Source organism: Mustela nivalis, assembly GCF_964662115.1.
Source record: "Mustela nivalis genome assembly, chromosome: 1".
Taxonomy (NCBI): domain Eukaryota; kingdom Metazoa; phylum Chordata; class Mammalia; order Carnivora; family Mustelidae; genus Mustela; species Mustela nivalis.
This window is the reverse complement of record NC_139020.1, coordinates 28,310,612-28,326,648: the sequence shown is the minus strand read 5'-3', so window position 1 is coordinate 28,326,648 and position 16,037 is coordinate 28,310,612. Positions and strand designations below refer to the sequence as shown.

The 16,037-nt window shown below is 37.0% G+C and overlaps 1 protein-coding gene across 10 annotated transcripts in view; it reads left to right on the top strand.

Moving 5' to 3' along the window:
• Positions 1–16,037, top strand: part of LOC309843729 (ATP-binding cassette sub-family C member 2-like) — a 90,445-nt gene that overhangs the window by 50,852 nt on the left and 23,556 nt on the right. For all 10 annotated transcript variants that reach the window (XM_082689418.1, XM_082689422.1, XM_082689416.1 and 7 more), the window contains 3 exons: positions 4,377–4,452; positions 12,125–12,185; positions 12,640–12,859. In XM_082689418.1, the coding sequence (XP_082545544.1) occupies positions 4,377–4,452; positions 12,125–12,185; positions 12,640–12,859 (357 nt within the window). The remainder of the gene's footprint in view (positions 1–4,376; positions 4,453–12,124; positions 12,186–12,639; positions 12,860–16,037) is intronic.

Here is a 16,037-nt window from a genome sequence, read left to right as displayed (position 1 = left end):
GCACATTATCGGTCCTCGGTAGCTGTTGAACAAGTGAATCTGCCGGAAGTATGTCTGCTCAGGAGTTAATGGGATGATTTGGAATGCTATGAGCCAGTATCTTTTTCATGTAGCCATTTATTTTAAAGGTCACATGAAATACAAGTTGCATTACTTTGGAGAATGTAGCTCTAAAAACAGGCAACCCATAAGTTTTATGTTCAATATTTAGTTTACCATAAAATATAAACAGTGTGTCTTTTGAAAGTTGTGGAACTTGCTCTTGTTTAAAACCGCAGTTTTGCGCAGAGGCCATGCTAATCTTCTGTATGAGGAAGTGGTGATGCAACATGGGGGCTTAAGTGGGTAGGAGAAGAATCAATGAAACAAGATGGGATTGGGAGGGCGACAAATCATAAGTGACTCTTAATCTCACAAAACAAACTGAGGGTTGCTGGGGGGAGGGAGTTTGGGAGAAGGGGGTGGGATTATGGACATTGGGGAGGGTATGTGCTTTGGTGAGTGCTGTGAAGTGTGTAAACCTGGTGATTCACAGACCTATACCCCTGGGGATAAAAATAGATGTTTATAAAAAATAAAAAAATTATTAAAAAAAAAAAGAAAAAAAAAAACCGCAGTTTTGAAAACAAGGTTCATGCATTCTCTTTTATTTCTATATACCTTCTTACGTACATGAGTCCTCTATGGTAACAAATGGAAAGCAGTATTATTCTTGAAGTTGGGCTGACATTAATAGATGTTACTCCCTCTATCAGAAATTTGCCCGAGTTAGAAAAATGCAAATTGAACTGTTTTTTTTCTAATGACTTCACTATTGTGTCTTCTTTCTTAAAATTCAGGAAGGTGATGAGTAGAGATAATTTTTATACTAAAAATATAATATATTTTTGAAAAATAAGATTTCTGGGATGCTGAATAAAAAAAAATGTAAAGTTCTTTTAAAGGCAACCATAAAATTACACATGTCGATACTGGATGTTAGATAGGTATTTGTAAAAGGTCAGCCCTGTATAGTGTAATCCCTTAGGGGCCACAGAGCAAGGCAGAAGGAGATTCTCATGATATAAAGCACCTCACTAAACAATAGCTTCAAACCAGATAACATTCACTGTCAAGTTCTTTTTTATTTTTTAAACCATTTATTTATTTATTTATTTATTTATTTATTTATGAATGAGAGAGTGTTCATGAACACCACCCGGGCAGGGGGAGGAGGAGGAGCAGAGAGAGAGGGACAAGTTGAGTCTGCACTGAGCCCAGAGCCTGGAGCCCAGAGACCTACACAGGGCTCTCCATCTCACAACCCTGAGATCCTGACGTGAGCTGAGATCAAGAGTCAGATGCTTTACTGACTGAGCTACCCATACGCCCCCAGGATCAAGTTCTTACAATGCTGCCCTTAGACCCGGACCAGCATGACTCAGTACTATAGTGTGTGCTTTAGAGAGTCCCCGTTCTGGCCTTTTTTAGCTGGCTCTGTAGTCAAGAGCCCAAGAGTTTGTGCCTGTCAGGATCCCCTTCCAAACGTCTACTTTTTGAGCATTCCAGGTATTTGGGATTCCAGAATTCTCTGCCCAGATGACATAAACTTGCTCCTCAGTCATGTCTTCCCGAAGCCTGGCTAATCTACTGGCATTTGCCGCTCTTTGACCCAAGGAATTTTTTCTTTCTTGGAGGGGTGGGTTAGGGTGAACAAAGCCGGGACAGATGGGCTGAGCTGTCCATAGACATAGTGCGGGATAGGGTCAGGGTGGGAGAGAAGGGGGCAGGGGCCTTAACCAGGACCACCTCACCTAGGACTGTCATGTTTCCAAGGAGCTCTTGGGGTTCCTAACACTCTTACATAGACCTTAGCATTCAGGTGGTTGGGAAGGTGTTCTGGTCAGGATAAGCCATAGAACTTATTAATGATAGTTGATTGGTTCCATCTGTTACTGTTAAATAATTAGGACGATGGTATGTGGGGCCTTCATTTATATTCTTGCCCTGTTACCCACCTATGTGAGGCACAGGCCTGTTTCCATGCAGCATTTCTTTTTCTTATTTGTGTAAATAGTAGAGAAAAACTCAAATTATATCTGAGAGCATTTTTGTTGGGATTTAGAAGCAAAGGGTTCCCTGGACAGGGAGTGGAATTTGAGACGTATGATCCCCACTTCTAAAACACCCTGTGATCTATCATTTATATATTTTATCTTCTTTGATCTGGAGTCTGTTCAAGAATATTTATAAAAGTTACACAATCCTTCCATTTTAAAATTCGCGTTAACTTAGGTGACACCAGGGTGGAGCAACAGGAAGCACAATCTTGTGGGAAAACACTCTGGGCCAAGTTTACGTTGCCGCAGACTCTAGTTCTGATTCTGAATAACTAAGTGAGTCTTCATAGGATGACTTAACACCTCTGGTTCTTCCCATTTATGAAAAATGGGACTTGAACTAAGTCTTTTTTCCTCCTTGTGGCTGCTGTGGAATTGCACAAAGCACATTTCTATCATTCCCTTGCCCTCAAAACTGCTTATGACTTAACCACTTTTACTTCTTTTCCTGTCTTCCTCACCTTCACTATTAGGGTTAATAACAGATAACTTAGAAAAAAGTAATTTTTTTTTGTTTTTTTGTTTTTTAATATTTTATTTATTTATTTGACAGAGAGAGATCACAAGTAGGCAGAGAGGCAGGCAGAGAGAGAGGAAGCAGGCTCCCTGCTGAGCAGAGAGCCCGATGTGGGACTCGATCCCAGGACTCTGAGATCATGACCTGAGCCGAAGGCAGCAGCTTAACCCACTGAGCCACCCAGGCGCCCCAGAAAAAAGTAGTTTTTATAGTACAATTCGGGTTTGGATACATCAGGTCTCAAAGACTCCATCCAGCTTGGAAAAGTCTACAAATCTCAACTTAAGGGAATATTATATTAGAGAATCAATCAGAGATGAGAAGAAAGGTCAATGAAAAAAGATATGAGACCTGATCATAAATTTACATATTAATAGGTTTAATGTAGGCTACTTCTTACCCACACTAATAATCCTGGTGATAGCTAGGACGTCATGGATAGTAAGTCAATATATTCATAACTTTTGCCTTTGCTTAATCTTCTCAGAAACCTCCTGAGACCACATGGTCATGATTTTACAGAGATCAGATATCTTGTACAAGTTAAGACAGATTGTAAGTGGCAGACTTTGAATCCAATACTACCTCTGTTTCATGCCAGAGGCCAGCCAAACTCTTAAACTTTGTATTAAACATGTAGAACAAGTACATTAACTTGGCGTGAAGAGACAGGAAGGAGTGTGTGTCTTAGCTCACTCTTGTTTGCTCTGTCTTTGTCTCTCTCCCTTTTACTGCGTCTCTTTAATGACTGTTGGTTTCAGGCAAGTCACTTATCCTGCATTTTATTTTTCCCTTGCAAAATATGGAGAAGCTTAACTACATTCTTTATTTTATAAGCTCATTTGGTACTCAAAATTATGTATGTGAAAGCACTCTATAAATTGTAAATATATAAATTTTAAGATGATTATTATAAACTATAGAAATGAAAACATGCCTTAGGCAGGAGGGGCTGAAATAGCTCCAGATCAACTTTTCATTCTGTGAGACATGGAATACTGTGAGACATGGAATTTTCTAGAAATAAGAAAAAACAGAATTCATATATGAGATTGTAGAAATTCCCAAGAACAGTTCCTTTGTTTTAAAGATGAGAAGTCTGAAATTCAAGGAGTTTAAGTATTCTACTGTAAGGAAAAAAAGACAAAACTCAGCCAAGCTCTGAGGTGTTTCCCATCAAATTCACAAGCAATAACTTGAACCTCACTCTTGTAGTTCTAGATGTGAGACCTTGGTTTGGGTGACCTGCTTAACTTCTCTGTGCCTCAGTCTTTTTATCTCTAGAATAAAGGGATAATTATAGTATCTTCCACATAGGAATTTGTTATTAGTATTTGTGACATTAGAAAGAACATGACAGAGATTTGGGGAATTTACCATTGTGTTTCAGTAGTAATCTTCAAAATAATCACAATTGTCTATAAGGCTTCATTAAATTGCATTTTTCTTTTAAAGACTAGAATCAGGTTCCTCTTGGGCAAATACCTGGCCCCTCTGTGGAAGTCCAAAACAAGTTAGCACTCCTCTCTAATGTCCAAAAAAAGAATTTCTGTAGGCTTTTTCATTATGAAGTCTTAGTTTTAGAAGATGTGAGAAGATACTTCAGGTGAAGGGAAAATAATGGGAAAAATGAGAGGGCTCCCTGTATACCTGTGGACCCAGAACTCCCAAATTTCCCCAACTGATTTAATCATTCGTCATTTATTTTATGCATTGTTTGCCAATATGTATATAAAAGCACTCACCATCTTCCTCTCCAGCTCATGCTTTAAAGCGAGTCAGTGTAATCAACTCCAGAACTATACTGAAAGACCAAATCGTGGAGCAAAATGATAGGTGAGTATTAGGATAATAAGAGGATCAATGGGATTACAAATAATTAATTACAATCCTTTTAGCATTTAAAATGCTCCCTTTATAAAGGATCTACACATTACAATGGCTACTAAATGTACTTACTTAGTGGTCTCCAAATTTTAAACTTTCAGTTAGATGGATGCCCCTAAGGTTTTAAGAGAGATGGATGTGATTTAGTTTGGGAAATACATGCTCATTAGACTCTCATTAACTTCTAGACAAAGTCTAGCAGCAGAATTGTGTGTGTGTGTGTGTGTGTGTGTGTGTGTGTGCGCGCACGCGAGCCTGGGGGTACTATCCCCAACTCATAACATTTGTACCCACTGCTGATGTGAATGTGAAAATAAGCTTTAGACGTGAGAATTCTGCAATGGACTGGTACAGTTATCAGGCCAGGATATATGACCTAGAAATAGGGACTAGGTGTAGGAATCGGAGAATCTGTTAAATGAAGCAAGAGAAAGGAAGGAAAGCCGTGAGGGAGGAAGCGGGAGGGGGGGTGTGGGGAGGGTAGGGGGGTGGGGGGTAGGGGGGGTGGGGTATGCAGGCAAGGAGGGAGGGAGGAAATGAAAGGAAGATGGAAGAAAGTGAGAGAAGTAAAAATAATAAAACATGAACCCCGATTGTATTTTGTTATATTATACTTATTTTTTCAAAAGTGATTAAAATGAACAGTAATTAAAACAAATTACCCTGATCCGTTACTTGCTTCAATATCCCCCCCAGTCGTTGCAAATGGGAGACTGAAAGAAAAAAAAAGAAATAGTAGGAATACACTGATTAAGAAGTTGGTGCCAGAATTACAAGGAACAGCCACTCACCAGAATTGCTAAAGTGGAGAATTGGGGTGGATTATAAAGAAGCAAGCATTTAGAGATCCATTGGCTCAGAATTTTGTAGATTGGACCTTGAATTAAAAAATGGACTTCGAATTTATTTATTTATTTTGAAAAGAGTGGATATTCCTAAAGATGTGTGGATGATGTGGATGCTGCTGGTTTGAGTTTTGCCTCTGCATCAGATTCAGCTGAGTCAACAGATCAACTAACTCATTCTCCCAGAGACCAGGTGACTTGCTCACCCACCTTTTGCAGGTCTTTGCTCAAATATTACCTTATCGATGAAGACTTTGGGTTTGGCCACTCTGGTTTTTTTTTTTTTTTTTTTTTTTTAGTTTTTTATTATTATTTATTTTATTCTTTACTATTTTATTTTATTTTATTTTATTTTATTTTATTTTATTTTATTTTATTTTTCAGTGTCCCAAAATTCCTTGTTTTAGCTGCTCCATTTTATCACAATACTTCCCAACTCCTTCCAGGCTTATTTTTTTCCCCTATAATTCTTATTAATTTTCAGTATACTGCAAAATTATTCCCTTTTATTTTATCTTTTACTTCCAGTTTTAAGCTTTATAGCAGCCTAAATTTTTGTCCATTTGTTCGTTGCTTTACTGCTACCTAAATAACAAGTTTCAACTAAACACTGAATAAAAAGCTGTGTTTTATGTTATTATAACATATAAGCTGATGTTCAACAAATAATTGTTGAATGGATAAATAAGTAACTGAATTCTGAAAGAGCACTCAAGGGTCTTTTCTTTTTTTTTTTTTTTTTTAAGATTTTATTTATTTATTTGACAGAGAGAGATCACAAGCAGGCAGAGAGAGAGGCAGGCAGAGAGAGAGCAAGGGAAGCAGACTCCCTGCTGAGCAGAGAGCCCAATGCGGAACTCAATCCCAGGACCCTGAGATCATGACCTGAGCCTAAGGCAGCGGCTCAACCCACTGAGCCACCCAGGTGCCCCAAGGGTCTTTTGATCCATTATTTATTCTACTTTATTTTTTTTACATTATGACAATGCCTTTCATTTAAATGAGTGTTAGTTTTTAAGGATTCCCCAGAGAAGTGAATCTAGAAGCATTGAAACAGACTTTGAAATTCATGTGCTATAGGATCTACATATGTCTGATCATTAGGAGAATTTTCAGTTGTGTATAGTTTCACCATGCCGTCAATATGTAAGTTGTTAAAAATCTTAAAACTTAAAAATCAGTAAGTATTGTTGTTAACTTAATCATACTCTTCTCTCTATAATAAATCAGTTGTCCTTATTTATAAAATCATTGTCAGTCATAATACCTAAATTGAACCCCTTGAAGTTTTTGTGAATCACTTTTGGGAAGTTTCTGCTTGAAAGAGGAGTCCCAATCCCTATAAAAATTTATTTACAGAATTGATTTCTAAACATTTCTTAAGTTGTGGAGGCTCAGACTGAAGCCAGCATTCTGAAACTTACTTCTCCAATGATGAGTAGGCTGGGGAGATGGCCTCCATTCCAGTATGTTACATTCTTCTCAACACAACAAGCTTCAGGCTTACTCTTTAATAACTGAGATAAAAATGTTGATTGGCAGTCCATGAATTCCCCCATGCTCATCTTTTCTTATTTGTCACCAGAGTATTTAAATCATTTTTTATCTTGTGTTTGAGAGAACAGAGACCTATTTTTTTTCCAAAATATGTGCATGTTTGGCTACTTCTGTGTATTTCCTGGTTTATTATTTTCTGTGCTACTTCTCATTCTAGCTTTCATTTTTTTTATCTGCTTCCCTGTTTGGTAAGATAATATTACATCTAGAAAACTTTCCTGAATTTTTAACCTAACTTTCTATTTTTTGGAATTGTCCTGTTTCCATCTTGTGCAGCATTAAGATAGGCAAGGGACTGGAAGATACACATGGGCAGGAACTTTACGGCAGTTAGAGACTCTCTACAGTGGGATGTTAGAGATGCTCTCCAAGGGGATGTACTGCGAGATAGAATGCAGTGAGTCTTCTTCATGGGAAAGTTAGGTATTTCATGGGGAAAGTGGCTAACTGCCTATAGGAGAAGGGTGACAAGGCAGTTGGACTAAATAAATGTCTGAAATTCACGACTTAAAATTACTTTATGACACGTTCGTTCAGTTCTATAATAGGGACTAAAATAATACAAACTGTTTCTACATTTTACTTCTCACTTCCTGGTTTAAATTTACATGGTACACATTAATGACTTTATTTTTTAAAAATTTTTATTAATGTCTTCCTTGAATAAAGTGAATCAGGCTTGTGATCTCAGTATCTAGACTGCCCCCTTCTGTCTTTCATGTCAGACTCTTTTAATCACTTTAATCCTCCCATCCATATTCCAGACTTTGCAGCTGCTTGCTCAGTTCAGGGATAATGGTTTCAGTATGTTAATTTTATATCTTTTATACAAAAATATGCAGACGGGTATTGTGCCAACTTTCCTGAGGGTTTCTGAAGGACAACACAAGACTCATTTTTAAAACTTCTCTACTAGCATAAAATAATTTGCTCTTTTAAAATTCAGATGGAACCTGTTATTCACTACAAAGTTTCCAGAACCAAATGCAGTATTTTTGTGGAAAAAGAATCAATAACATTATAGTTTGCAAAAGCAATGCCCTCCTGTATAGTGTCCAATAAATTCTTTGTCTTTGTTAGTTGTGTCTAATTAGGATGCTTTAATTCCCTTTTAACAGTTGGGTTTCATAGCATTTTATATCCAACTACATTAAGAATTAATTTTTTGGCTTGACACCAATGCTGAATTTGCTTATCCAAACAGAAGCCATGCCAAGGGCTTGAAGGATGATGACAGTAATTAACCCAAATCATATACCAGGAACTGTTCCAATGAAAGTGTCTGTTAAATAGTGTATCTTTTCCTGATGGTGAAGCTGATTCTACAAAGGCCATGTATTGCAACCTCCCACAGAATGTTTCTTGACACTAGTGCCAGAGATAGAAAGGGAAGAGCCACTGGAGTGATCAAATGAAGTCTTTCTTATTTTGGTAAATAAAATGGAAAACATGGAGAAATGGAGGAAGTTAAACTCAGTTCAGTATTTCCAGAGGTCACTTTGATCTAGGTATATCAAATGACTTGAAACTTAGCATGCCACATGCTCCTGTGTCCCTTCAAGGGACGATGAGAGAGATGTGTAAAAAGAATGACAATTACAGCAAAAAAGTGGGAAAAATCTACAGCCAGTATAACTACTGAATTTGTTAAATGGATCTTAATAGAGTAAAATGAAAAATATAATGCAGTTATAGAATAATATTTTAAGTTCTTTGCATGCTGGGTTACAGAGACCATATACAAAATTGCTTAAAAGTTAAAGAATGGTTTTAGAACATGTGTATTATGATACTACACATGTAGAGAAAAGACTACGGCAGTGTTCTCTATCATCTTTTTCTCCCTCCTCCTTTGGCATTACTTTTCTTCATCCTGTGAGGCATTTTCCAAATGTTTTTCTAATAATACAGTTCTGGAGGAATTGACACATACCTGGTGATTGGTTAGAAAGGCGCCAAGATTGAGACAGAGGAAGTGTTTGTGGCCCTTTACAAAGCCAGAGAAAGCTTTAAAGGAGGTAGGGAAATATCTGGTTCAATTTAGGGTGGTATAGAGATAAACAGCAAAGCAATGAGGTAAGCATTTTACTGTATAGATCTGGAACTCAAGGGAGAGGTATGGGCTAGAACAATCAATTTGAGAGTCACCCACGAAGAAGGAGGTCACTGAAACTGAGTGAATGAGATTACTCAGAAGAGTGTGGAGCATATAAAGGAAATAGAGTTGGTGCTTGAACAGTGTGAGGGTTTAGGGCTTCAATTCCCCACGTAGCTGGAAATCTGAGTATAACTTTTGACTTTGCAGAAGCTTAGCTACTAATAGCCGTAGTTGACCCGAAGCCTTATTGATAGCAATCAGTCAATTAACGTGTATTTTATAAGTTACATGTATTATATACGGTATTCTTACAGTAAAGTGAGCTCGAGGAAAGAGAATCTTAATAAGAAAATCAAAAAGGAAATAAAATACATTTACAGTACCCTATATATATTTATTGAAAAAAATCTGCCTGTAAGTGGACCTGCGCAGTTCAAGCCTGTGCTGTTCAAGGATCCACTGTCATGACTAGAACTGATTCTGAGGAGATGTAAACATTAAAGAGAAGACAGGGAAAGGAGTCTAAAGAGAAACTCATGGAGGGCCAGAGAGGTGTGAGAAAATACAAATGCACGGTGGTAGGGAAATTAAAGGGAACATTCCTTTAACAAGAGAGTGGTCAATGATTTTCAAATGTCATGAAGAATTAAAGTGAAATATTTTTTAAGGTATCCCCTGGATCTAACAATAAGTGTTTTACTCATTTCATCAAGGCACCATTGAAGGAAACACTTCCAGCCAGAAAGTGGAAGGAGACAAAGTTGTTTAGCAGAAAAATGTTTGGCTCTAAAAGGAAGGCAAGAAGTTGGATAGTAACTGACTTAGGGACACAGAGTTGAGAGTAGTTATCTTTTTTGTGATGATGGTATTAGTTTTAAGATGAGAAGAATGTGTTTTTCTCTGTGGGGTGATGGGAAAAAGTCGGTGTAGGGAGGAGAAGATGAAGGTTAGAAAAATTGGGAACAACTCAGGGTTTCTTAGATTTGCCTTAAGATGAGAATCCCTTGGATCATTTGTTTGAAAGGCAGTTTCTAGTGGGGGAAATCCTGTAATCTGTATTTCTAGCAAGTACCACCATCAAGTGACTCCTTGGTAGGACAGTGTAGAGACACTATAGTTAATAAATGTGTTTTGAGGAAATGGGACAGAATGGGCTTCAGATCATATGGTTATTCTTAGATATGAGGAAAGAATTTCCTTTTTTTTCTATAGAAGAGAGTTAGACAAGGCTATGTAGAGATTCGTATAAATGTAGAGATTTGTTGGCTGACTTTCCTGTTTGCCCTTGCTTTCTCCATCAAGTAGGATGTGGGGCACCTTCTGAGACTCATGAAAGAATTTCTAGGCACTGTTGAGAGCCCAGGTAGAGGGAAGACGCTAATTCATGGTGGAACCAATTCACAGAGCTGCATGATTTTTTTTTAAGCAAGTGTGATGAAGACTGACATGTGAGTTCTAACATGGAGTTTTAATGGAAAGAAAGCAGAGTCTGGGAGTTCAGAATATTACCGTAGTTTGGATAATATTATAATCATGGAGTACAGGCCAGAAATGAAGGCAAAAGAAAGAGGTAATAGGTTTTCCTGGGACTGAGATTTTCCTGGAATATTGGGTAGTCAGTGCTAAAATCAGGAATATCTGGAAACCAGAATCATCAGTCATCTGAGAACAAGGATTTAGAAGCTGGAAGTCTAGACGAACTAAACCCAAATGTAGTGAGAGTTATTGAATGTACAACTTAGAAATAGAAGGGGTGGAGCGCCTGGGTGGCTCAGTGGGTTAAGCCTCTTCGTTGGGCTCGGGTCATGATCCCAGGGTCCTGGGATGGAGCCCCGCATTGGGCTCTCTGCTCAGCGGGGAGCCTGCTTCCCCCCCCCCCCTCTGTCTCTGCCTCTCTGCCTACTTGTGATCTCTCTCTCTGTCAAATAAGTAAATAAAATCTTAAAAAAAAAGAAAGAAAGAAAAAAAAAAGAAATAGAAGGGGCTATGGCCAGAGGTTGAAACTTTAAAGTTGAGTTTTCTGAGGTGGGTTAGCTCCTGGTATTCATGGCTTGAAGTCCTTACAGTTGATAGTCAAAGCAGAATGCAGATGAAGGACCCGGAAGTAGGAAGGTCATGAGATTGAAAAGACATTGAGTTTAATAAGCTGTCTGTGTAAACTGTGACATCACCCAGGAGGGTGGCAGAACAAAGTAGGATGATGAGCCTGATTCCAGTCTTATTATTTATTTGCTTGTTTATTTATTTTAGAAAGAGAAAGAAAGAGTACATGAGCTGGGGGAGGAACAGAGGGAGAGGGACAAGCAGACTCTACACTGAGCACAGAGCCCACTGTGGGGCTTAAGTCCTTGGCCCTGAGATCATGAACTGAGCCAAAATCAAGAGTTAGATGCTCAATGAACTGAGCTACCTAGGAGCCCCCATTTTTTAAAAAAAAAAAAAAGAATTTTTCTAAAAATTTTATTTATTGGGGCGCCTGGATGGCTCAGTGGGTTAAAGCCTCTGCCTTCGGCTCAGGTCATGATCTCAGGGTCCTGGGATCGAGCCCCGCATTGGGCGGGCTCTCTGCTCAGCGGGGAGCCTGCTTCATCCTCTCTCTCTCTGCCTGCCTCTCTGCCTACTTGTGATCTCTCTCTCTCTGTCAAATAAATAAATAAAATCTTTAAAAAATATTTATTTATTTATTTATTTATTTATTTATTTATTTATTTATTTATTTATTCAGTAGGCTCCATGCCCACTTTGGAGCTCAAACTCACAACTCTGAGATCAAGAGTTGCCTGCTCTACTGACTGGGCTAGCCAGGTGCCCCTTGATGATAATCTTGATGGACTAGGAGGCAAGTAGAGGAGAAGACGTAGAGTATGGTATAGTCGGGTAGCATTAGCTTAAATAACCTAGGGAATTGACTCAAGGATAATTATCTAGAAGAAGCAGTAAAAAATCAGACTATATGTTCTGACTTTAAAATATATGGGATATCGGAGAGTAAACAATCTCCATTTGAAAAGGAACAATGTTATCGGGGCAGAAGAATATGCAGTAAAATGGTTGATAATGTATAGCTTTTAAAAAAGTGGTTGCTCTGAAGACTACAAAATGCATTGTCTTGCTTTATTAGGCCCTCATTGAATCAAGGAAAACAGTTCTCAATGAAAAAAGAAAAGATTCCTGTTGGTGGGGTAAGCACCAGAATTCCTAGTATTATTTGTTATTAACCACACAAATATAAAAGATTACATGCATTATTAATAAATATCATATTTTTCATTTGAGGAGGGTTGCTATAAAATAGTTTGAAGAAATTACATTAAATAGAACTGTTGGTTTATTATAGTGGTGTTTAATTAGGATTACATGTTACTTAGCTATCTATATTTTGTTTACTAATGATATTTACCAATATTATTTGAACATGCTTCATTTTTAAGTGCTCAGGACTATGCTGGACACTTTACATGTACTTATAAGGTGACTGCTGTTAAAATTGCAATTTAAAGATGAGTTATCTGGGAGTTAGAGGAGTTCGTAACTTGAGCAAGATCACAAAGCTTAAGAAATGTCATGTAGGATTTAAATCTACCTTGTGTGACTTTTAAATATAGCAACCTAATTTTATATTAATTTTGCCTTTAGGTGAAGTTCTCAATCATTCTGAAGTACCTCCAAGCCTTTGGCTGGCTCTGGGTGTGGTTGAGTGTGGCTGCTTACCTTGGGCAGAATTTGGTGGGTGTTGCACAGAACCTGTGGCTTAGCGCCTGGGTAAAAGAAGCAAAACACATGAATGAGTTCACAGAATGGAAGCAAATAAGAAGCAATAAACTTAACATCTATGGATTATTGGGACTAATGCAAGGTAAAAAAATAAGTCCAGGGGCTTCTTTTTTTCTCTTTCTGACCTAATTTATTTAAATCCAAGCATATGGCATAATTTTATTTCAAATAAAACCTATTTGGAAGGAAAGAAGGAAGACCTTGTAGTGAAAACATATGTAAGAATGAGTGATCTGAAGCTAAGAAGAGGGCCTCATTCATGGTTTTGAAGTTCATTTTGAGTAACTGGGGAATGATGAAGACAAAAATAAGGAAACCAGGGGGAAATCTTAATAGGTGGGACAGGGAATTCAATTGACTTCAACTCAATTCAACAATGAATCCAATTTTCGACACATTAAATAGAAAGTGTAGATACATTTTTCTACCTTTTTTTTTTTTTCCTCCCAGTAGGCAAATTTAAATGCATATCTGGAAGTTTGGGAAACAGATTTCATTTATTTGTAAATGGAGGGCTTAGATTCAATAATTTCTACATTTCCTCCAACCTCTAATACTCTATAGCTCTGTGGTTCTTCCAAGATGTTGAGTTATTCTAATAGAGATAGCAAATGAGCCCCAGAGCAGTTATGATCCCTATGAATGAGGATTAAGAGCTCCAAGGGTGAATGATAGATACTTGGGGAATGCGCATGTACAGCCAGTTAGGGGACTGGCTTCAGAGAATTTGAGCAGAGGTAAGTTCCTGATCAACAGATAAACACACACAAAATGCAAACACAAAAATGCAAAAAGACACAAAAGCACAATAATATGAAGGCTTGCTCTGTTCCTGGAAACCCAAAGCATTTTAGGTATAGAGGATAGATACATGAAATTTTATGATGCACAAAAATGGTAATTTCATATGATCTAGACTAATTTATCAATTCATTTAACATACATTCTAATGAGGGACTCCTTAAGCTTGGGCATGTTACTTAAAACTTTTAGTTTTACCATTTATAGAATGTGGATAATTTCTACCTAAATATTGTTTTAATGATTAATCAGCTAATACGTATAGAGCTTACAGAAAAGTGCTGAGCACATAGCAAGAGTGCAGTAAATGTTAGATATTATTTAACGCTAGAGAAAATGAATATTATGCATGAAGTCCTGCGGATAAAAAGTTTCAGAACAAGGATTTGAATCCATGTGTACCAGTTCCCCGAATTATTCTTAACCACTAAATTAACATTTCCTGAAAAGTTTTACATGAAGCAGTAGAGAGGCTCCATAAGTATAGGGTTCTGTACTCCAGTAGGTCTGGAAAACTGAGAACTGTATTTTTCTGTGAATCTGAAATCTTTCTTTCCTTTCACTAAAAGTTTTGAGATATTCTTCAGCAAACTGACCTGTTTAGTTCTATCTAACCCAATGTTTCTCAAATCATTTAACCATAGAAAACATGGGTTTTTTTGTGTGTGTTGTCCATTAATCTCTTGAGCAACTTGTTTTCCATAGAATATATTTTGGAAAACTCTAAATGAGTTTAGAGTGCCTTCCAAGGGAAAAATGTGATGTAACAAAAGCCAAAAAAAAAAAAAAAAAAAAGAAGAAAAAAAAAGGAAAGGAGGAAAAGGAGTGCTTCAAAGAAGTTCTCAGTGATTCTGAAATACTGCAGAAATGTTAAGAAGAAAAAAAATTGAGGAAAGACCCAGGATTGTGGTCAAGGATACATCACCAAGAAAGAGATAGGAAGAGAATACAGATTGTAGGTAGTTGAACAATTGATAATTAAGGAGTAGATACGTATTATTTTTCAAAGATGTTAGGTGATTTGAAAGAAAAAAAGAAGGATATTCAAAAGTACAATACAAATAAACAGAAGATTTTTAAGTACAGACATTTTGTGTGTGTTTATAAGAGGAAAGAAAGGTACCTTGAGGGGGAATGATATTCAAGGAGAATTCAAACAAGAAAAAAAAATAAGGGGAAGTCATGCTATCTAAGGATATTCATAAGGGAAAACACAAAGAGATACATGAATTTGGTTAAGAAAAATGAAAAATGAAGATAAAATAAAAAGTATGAAACTTAGGGCTTTGCTTCTCTTCTCCTTTCTTATCTTTATTGTGTGACCATTGTATTGCTTAGAAGTGTCTCCATCAAAAGTATGCAAATATCATGAGACAGAGTTATGTTTATTTTGCCATTCTGTTAACAATACTCATTGGGGAAAGAGATATTTTTGATTATTAAAATGGGATGTAAGGAATATCTATACTATGAAAGATACAATGTGTTTGGTTTTGAGTCAGTGAGAGTCAAGATTATTGGCTTACAGTTTGCAGCTCATTGAGGAAAGAATAGATACAGCAGTCTGGAATTCTGAGCAGCAAAAGAAACTGTGTAAAACTCATACCAGTTCAAGAGCTCATTAAGAACTTTAGGGGAAATTCAGTATTCTTTGAAGAGTATTGTAAGTGAGCAAATATCATTTCCTACACTAGCCAAGGTATGTAAGTTTACTGTTCGCAATTTTACCTGTAAAAAGTCTTGTATTTTTATCAGAATTTTTAGACTTTTTATTTAAATTCCAGTTAGTTAATATACAGTGTAATATTGGTTTAAGGTACACATTTTTTTTATTTGCCATATATCTTTTTTTATCTTTTTCAAGTTTTTATTTAAATTCCATTTTGTTAATGTATAGTGTGACGTTAGTTTCAGGTGTAAAATTTAGTGATTCATCACTTACGTACAACACCCAGTGCTCATCACAAGTGCTCTCTTTAATCCCCATCACTTATTTAGCCCATTCCCCCCACCTAGCTCCCCTCCAGTAACTCCCACTTTGTTCTCTACAGTTATGAGTCTGTTTTCTGTTTCTCTTTGTTTTTTCTCTATATTCATCTGTTTTGCTCTTAAATTCCACATATGAGAGAAATCATATGGTATTTGTCTTTCTCTGACTTATTTTGCTTAGCATAATACTCTCTAGCTCCATCCATGTCATTGCAAATGGCAAGATTTCATTCTTTTTTATGGCTATTATTTCTGTGTGTGTGTGTACCACAACTTCTTTATCCATTCTTCAGTGGATGGACATTTGGCTATTGTAGGTGATGGTGCTATAAACAGCAAGGTGCTTACATCCCTTCAAATTAGTATTTTGGAATTCTTTGGGTAAATACTTACTAATGCAACTCCTCCATCATAGGGTCGTTCTGTTTTTAACTTTTTGAGGAACGTCCATGTTGTTTCCCAGAGTGGCT